General features: G+C 36.4%; 1 protein-coding gene across 1 annotated transcript; it reads right to left on the reverse strand.

The window, feature by feature from the left end:
• Positions 1 to 3,728: 3,728 nt before the first annotated feature.
• LOC130467347 (uncharacterized) lies at positions 3,729 to 7,262 on the reverse strand. The gene is made up of 4 exons (XM_056835836.1): positions 4,888 to 7,262; positions 4,501 to 4,800; positions 4,316 to 4,421; positions 3,729 to 4,238 (listed from the first exon to the last, which is right to left on the reverse strand). The coding sequence occupies exons 1-4, from the start codon at positions 7,260 to 7,262 to the stop codon at positions 3,729 to 3,731; spliced, it is 3,291 nt and encodes a 1,096-aa protein (XP_056691814.1).
• Between the last annotated feature and the right edge of the window lie 592 nt (positions 7,263 to 7,854).

Genomic DNA, 7,854 nt, shown 5'->3' on the forward strand with positions numbered 1-7,854 from the left:
GATCTTTGTTTAAATTTTCTAAGTCGATGTTAAAAATTCCCATGTTGATTTCCAAGGATTTTGTAGGATCTAAACTTAAATTAAACATCTTATATTGACTGAGTTGAACTTGTAGAATGATGTTTTCATTTCTAATTTTTTCGAATGACTCATTAATAGAGGTATTTCTATCTAGTAATTCAAAGAACCTGCCTTGGACATCAGATCTAATATTGTTCAGATAATTTATGTGGTCTTTACTGAGTTCCAAGGCTCTATCACTTTGTGCTTTTAATATACTTAGCTTTTTGTAATCATCTAGAGTTTCTAGCAACAGTTCAATTAGTTTTGACTTTGAGAGACACTGAAGAGTGGAGGAACTTACTTCTTCTGATGGAACTTGATCAGTTCCTTCTGTTCTAGCCATAAGGCAGAGATTTGCAGTTTCTTCATTTGGTTGTTCCTCATCGTCTTCTGAGTCTGTTGCTTCGCCCCATGCAGCTATCATGGCCTTCTTGAAGTTTGGTCTGTTGAAGGTAGACTTGTTAAAGCGATCTTTGACCTGTTCCTTCCCTTTTCCTCTGGTCTTGTCGTTCTCCCACAGAGGGCATTCACGAATTTGATGATCAGTTTCTCCACATTTGAAGCAACCTTGCTCAGTTTTGGAACTAGTGATTTTCTTGGCAAAGTTCCTTCCTTTCTGGTTTCCTGGTTTGAAGTTCCTATAGAGCTTTCTCATTCTTCTGACCAGCATGGCAGCCTCTTCTTCATCTGGTTCAGATTCATCGAGTTCCTCAGCCTTTAGAGCAAGTCCTCGACTTCTTGAGCTCTCGGGAACAGCAGCTCCAAGATGCAGTTCGTGTGTCATCAAGGAACCAGCAAGTTGTTCAATGTTGAACTTGGTGAAGTCCTTGGTCTCAAACAGTGCAGTGACCTTTGTTCTCCAGCGATCATCTTGTGGCATGCTTCTTAGTATTTTTCTTACCTGTTCATCTGTGGGAATGATTCTACCAAGAGAAACTAATTCATTGGTTATGTTAGTAAATCTAGTGAACATTTCTTGAATAGTTTCTTTTGGAAGCATCTCAAATCTTTCATATTTAGACATCAAAAGGTCAATTTTGGAACGCTTAACTTCATTAGTTCCTTCGTGGGTTACTTGAAGTAGTTCCCAAATCTGTTTTGCGTTCTTGCACCCCATGACTCTGTTGTGTTCATGAGGTCCAAGCCCGCAATGCAAGATTTTGACAGCCATGGCATTCATCTCATATTTATCAAAGTCTTCTTTAGAAAATTCAGACATTGGTTTAGGAACTACCTCGTTTTCAGCATTGGTCTTTGTTACCTCGAAGTCTCCAACTTCAATTACACGCCAAACTTGGTAATTTTCAGCTTTGATGAATATCTCCATTCTATTCTTCCAGTATGAGTAGAACTTGCCATTAAACATAGGTGGCCTTTGTGTCGAGTAACCTTCTTCCAGTTTCTCTTGTGAGTTCATACTTTCAGGAACTTGACTCAAACAGGGTTTCCTGTGTTTTAGTGAGTACTGGCTCTGATACCAACTGTTATTCCAGTAGGAACACGCACAAGAGGGGGGGGGTGAATTGTAATTAGAACTTTGATAAAGTTTCTTGCGGAACTTAAGAAACAATCAAGAAACTGAGAATAGAGAAGACAATAACAATAATTGTGAAAACTTCTTGATACTAATCAAGAAGAGAATTCTTTTATTATGGTAATGCCTCGATTACAATAATCTCTCCAACACAAGTTCCTCTCAAACTCGTGTTCCTCACAGTAATCTACTTCGATTACAACTCCTTGACTTCTCTCTCTCAGACTTAAACTCTAAGTCTAAACAGGATAACTCTATCCTTACTAATACAAAATATAATTCGTGTTTGGATAACTCTAGATATTAATAATGCTTTTGTGTGGATATAAGGAACTTAGGAACTTTGATATTAACTAGGACACAAACTGTTTTAGAAAATCTTAGACAAAACGTTTTTAGGAAAGCAAAAACTCTCAGAATGTTTGTGTGCTTTAAACCAAAAACGATTTCCCTTTTATAGTGTTTATCCTTAGGGTTAGTTCCCTTCAAAACCTCAACTGCTAACTGCCAGCACTTTGGTCTCCACGTCCCTTGACTTGAGGAACAAGGGGAAGACCACTTCCCACGTTCAGCCACAAAGCAGTTGGTGGTTTGACTCAATCAAACCCTAAAATATTTCTTTAAAACAGATTTTATTTATCTACAAAAACTTAGGAGAATATTTAGGAAAATAAGTTTTGTTTAAATAAAATAACACGTAAATCTATTTTATATTAAATATGTAAAACTTGTTTTTATTTATGAAAATGTTTTCCATAAAAATCGCTTCCAATAAAATAAATGGCCTAATTAAATCATAAGTTCCTTGAGTACTCTATATACCATTTGCATAATTAATATTTACATAAAATTCTAAGTACAGTGGACTACCTAGACTTTATGTCTTCCCTTTGTCTGGAACTTGCAACTCAGAAGCTTCAGACGTTCCAGCTAAGGAACATTGATGAGTTCCTCTCTTGCTAACACAGGAACTCTTGGCTATGAGTCTGTAATAGTTCTTGTGGATATTCGGAACTCTTGATATGTAACTGTGTTGCTCCTCTTGTGACTTCAAACTGGAACAGATACAACTTCCAGCTCTGAAACTCCATTGACTGTTCCAAGTGTACCTCAGGAACTTCACCAGTTTATTCAAGTTCCTATCCTAATAGAAACTTGGGCATATGCCTGTTCAAAGTCATTTAGCAACCATAATCAGGAAGTTTGCAATATGTGTGTGTCATCAACCAAAACTTAGGAACAACAATTATATAAAGTCGGTGGTCACATATGATTCTCAAAGTCAAAAGACATAGAAAGAGGATCCAATGGGTGATCCAGCAGCTTAGTATAGTAGTAAATGGCAGCTTTGAAGAGGTGGATGCACATTGTTAATTGTTAACATGAATGCAGAACACAAACATCTAAGGGAGAATCAAGCCTAAATTGCAGAACTCGAAACAGACAGAAACATAAATGAAGAAGTAAAGAGGTAACGTGTTGATACTTGTGTAATATTGGAAACTACTGGAGTGATGTTTACTGTTATAAACAATGAAATCTAGTGAATTGTTTTTAGCAATATTTTACATTGGAGTCATTTCATGATTAACTCACAGCATTTCACTAATCTTACAGATTCAAAACCGGTTTGTCTGTGTGGTTCTCCTTAGATAGCCAGTCATGATATTTTGGCAACTCTGACAGATACGCTTTGTCAAAGGGGGGTAAAACTTTCAGAACCAAGACAGATGCATACAAACAAGAATCAATCTTTTCCCAATAAACCTTATTGTTTAGTTATAATGGACCAACCCACCCCTGACACACATTTTCTTGTGTACCACAGGCGCAACAAAAAAGGGAAGAAAAGCAACAACAACACTGCAACAACAATGAACCAAATCAAATACAAAAGGGGGAAATCACAAAAAATAAAGATAAATTGCCCCCTTTTCACGGAATAACGGTATAAAAATATCTGTATCACCATCAAAGAAACTAGTAGTAGGGTACTTGGACATTAGTAGACAATAAAATAAGTGAGTATAGATTAAGTATATAACTCATTATTCAACCAGATTAAACAATATGACTCACAATGTCATGAACAAATACAAATCCAAAGCAAAACAATAAAAAATAAGCATGATCAATTGGTCCCACCCTCTTCCTCTACTGGTAAAGAATCCCCTAAATCAAACACATCTCTAGGCTTGTTCTTAACAACATGCAACCATCCCTTTTGTATCTCATCTTCTATGTAAAAAACTTGTTTTGCTTGAGATGAGAATACAAATGGATCATCTTGCAACAATCGTCTAGAATGCATCAATTTAGAGAAATTGACACATACTCCGCCATTTGGATATGCTTTTACACCCCTATGAATGTCTACCCAATCACAACGAAACAATACAACTTTGTAATCTCCGTAATAATCTAATTCATAGATATGTTTCACTTTTCCATAGTAGGCATCTCCATCCGCTTCGACCATAATTCCAGAATTTTGTGTCAAAAGACGAGAATCGCGATCCGTGGAAAGGAATTTGTATCCATTGATTATGTATCCTTTTAATTTTCTACCATAAGAATGCAAACCACCCGCCAAAGCTTTTCTTAGTTTCCCATCTTCGGTGGTTGCATCTATGTAATGTACCTACGATGATACATCATTAAATCAAATACATTTTTTTTAAAAGAAGTATGTATTCACATTAAAAGAACTTAAGTAACCTTATTTTGCAGCCACCCTCCAAACTCATTGATGATCCAGTTACTTTCATCACTCTCCGTGACAGGATTTTGTAAGTTCATTTGACATTTCTCGGTTAAAAATTCACTTCATGGAAGAAGAACAAAATTAAAAATCATCTATTATAACAATTGATAATTTAAAAGAAAACCAACATAATACTTACTCCAGATCCCCTTTTATCTCATCAGAGTGAAGCAAAATGTAGCGATGAGCTTGTTTTAAGCTTTTGTCATCAAGGCGAATGCTGACCTCCTTCCCAATAACTCGACCACCAGAATTAAACAAGTAATCATTGGGATTTGGAATGTCATCATCCATCCTTTTAGGTATGTTGAAAATGGTCTTAACACCTTGAAGATATCTCGAACAAAACCTAATTGTCTCCTCTAAAAGGAAGCCTTCTGCAATAGATCCTTCAGGTTGGGCTTTATTGGTTACATGTGATTTCAAATGGGACAAGTACCTTTCAAATAAAACATTTGTACTTAATATATGATAAATGTGAAATATTAAATAAAAAGAATATAATTTAGACGTGTAAGATATTAACCTTTCAATGGGATACATCCATCTGTATTGCACTGGTCCACCAAGTTTAACCTCCTCCACTAAGTGAATCAACAAATGGACCATGATTGTGAAAAATGAAGGCAGAAACTCCTTTTCCAACTCACAAAGAGTTAAAATAATTTCATTTTGAAGACCATCTAAATCATCTGGATCAATAGTTGTAGAGCACAACTTCTTGAAAAAGGAAGACAATCTAGCCAACAAGTCAATTACTTTTGTAGCTTTAGAGGCCCTTAAGGCAACGGGAAGGATATCCTGCATTAGAACATGGTTGTCATGACTTTTGAGGTTAATCAACTTCCTTTGCTTCATATTCACACAACTAGAAAGGTTGGATCCATATCCATCAGGAACTTTAATTTTCTGCAAAACATTTAGGAACCTCTCCTTCTCCTCCGTAGACATAGAATAGGAAGCCGGAGGCATGCATTCACCTCCGTTAGGATTAGTACTCAGCCAAAGGTGAGACTTTATTCTCCATGCTTCAAGGGCTTCTCGATCATTCCTACTATCTCTACTCTTATCCATGCTAAGAAGAGTTCCCAAAATATTCTCAGACACGTTTTTCTCAATGTGCATCACATCTAAATTATGCCTTAGAAGATTATGCTCCCAATACACCAAATCAAAGAATATGCTTCTCTTGGTACCAAAGTCACTTTCATCTTGGACATCATCGTCATCATCGTGTCCTCTTTGCCTCTTTTTCGGTGGTGCCTTCGACTTTCCGTAAACATGCTTCACCTTTTCTTGCTGCCTCAATATATCAGTGCCGCTAGGACGAGATGGGGCTTTACCCCACTCATTAGTTCCAAACTTCTCACAAAACTTGTCACCTTGACATCGATATGGGTGATCTGCAGGTAACCATTTTCTATAGCTACAATAGCAAATCTTGCTCCCAAATCTATCAGAAGGCGTGGAATCTAAGCATATAGGACATGCATTGTAACCTTTTGTGCTCAAACCAGAGAGCATTGCATAGCCGGGAAAGTCATTAATAGTCCAAAGCAAAGCCGCACGCAAATTAAATTTCTCTCCGGCAAAAGCATCAAAAGCTTCAACCCCTATCCACAGCAATTTCAATTCATGCACTAATGGCTGCAGATACACGTCAATATCATTTCCGGGACCTGATTTTCCAGGAATAAGCGTGGACAGAATGAAAGAAGACGGTTTCATACATAACCATGGTGGAAGATTATAAGGAATCAACATCACTGGCCACGTACTATAAGTGGTGTTCATTAAACGGTAAGGATTAAAACCATCACTCGCAAGACCTAATCGAACACTACGAGGGTCTAATGCAAAATCACTGTGACGCTCATCAAATTCCTTCCATGCTAAGCCATCTGAAGGATGCCTTAAAATCTTCTTATCATCTTCACCCAATCGCTCTGTATCATGCCATCTCATATCTTCTGCTGTTGATGATGACATGTAGATTCTTTTTAGTCTCGGTATAAGAGGGAAATATCGCATTACCTTAGCTGGCACACCTTTCTTACAAGTATCCGTACCTTGATCACTTACAACGTTGCCCCTATCCTTAGTTTTCTTCCACCTCGATGTACCACAAACATCACACTTGTCTTTCTTTAAAAATTCACCCCAATACAACATGCAATTATTCGGACAAGCATCAATCTTTTCATACCCAAGGCCCAAGTCTTTTATCATTTTCTTACTGTAATAATAAGATGAGGGAAAATCAAGTATTTGAGGAAATGCATCTAGAATTAGCTTCAACAACATATTGAAAGATTCTATGGACCAGTGATTCATACACTTCAAGTGAAACAAGTGTAACAGAAAAGATAACTTTGAAAAATTGATACACCCCTCGTACAATTTCTCCTCAGAAGCTTCAAGCAACTTCTTATATGTCACATCTTCTTCTATTGTAGAATAATCATATTCTACATCTGTGTCATAGGCCAAGGGCTCCTCAATCCATTCATCATCCTCTCGTGCTTCTAAATTTGGGCAATTGGGAGGCATATTAACACTAAATGCTGATCTTAATAGCCCTCCCATATTATCTCGACCTACAAACCCACTTTGGTTATCAAGGGATCCTTCACTAGTAATCCCTCCATCACTCTCAAACATACGCTGAAACGTATCCCCTTTACCATGAAAAATCCAATCCTTATATGGCTTATAAAATCCCTTAAACAAAATATGCCTCTCCACTTCATTTACGGAGAACCATTTCTCTACCTTACAGTTCTTACATGGACATCTAATTTTTCCTTCGACTAGATCTTGCTTGGAAAACTCAATAAATTCCATACAACCGTCGATATATTCATGATGACCAGTGGGTAGATCGATCCAACTTTTATCCATATCTATACGAAATTAGTTGAGTAATTAGTAATATACGTCGGTCGCAGAATAGGAAATTTTTATATGTACTTATTAAAATATTATAATCATTCTTAGAACCTTGATATATCACACGAGATTAATTTAAGTCACATAACACCTCCGTACACAACTCTTCTTAATTCATACCATAACTTATGGTTTTTTGTTTACTCATTCTTCCTTAGTGACTAATATTTGTGATCTATCTTCATCTTCTAAAAGTTATTACCCTATATCACTTCCATATTATATTTTCTTTTTGCGTACAAGATCATACTTTCAACTTCACATGAATTTGCAAGTAAAATAAAGCATGTGATTTTAGCGCACAAGGTGATATTTTCAACTTCACACGAAGACAACAATATAAATCCATTTTTTAAAAAGAGTAAGAGTACCTTAAGTAACGTGGCATCACATAATCAGAATTTATGGTAAAATTTCTTGGATTAAATGTAATTAAGCTAAGCAAAATTATGTAGTGGGGATAATGTAATTAGACAAACAATACCAACACAAAATGCCAAAGCTAACAAAAATACGTACTTACAAATTTGAAGCTATTATATCA

This window comes from Spinacia oleracea, chromosome 2 (genome assembly GCF_020520425.1).
Source record: "Spinacia oleracea cultivar Varoflay chromosome 2, BTI_SOV_V1, whole genome shotgun sequence".
NCBI classification, from domain to species: Eukaryota; Viridiplantae; Streptophyta; class Magnoliopsida; order Caryophyllales; family Amaranthaceae; genus Spinacia; species Spinacia oleracea.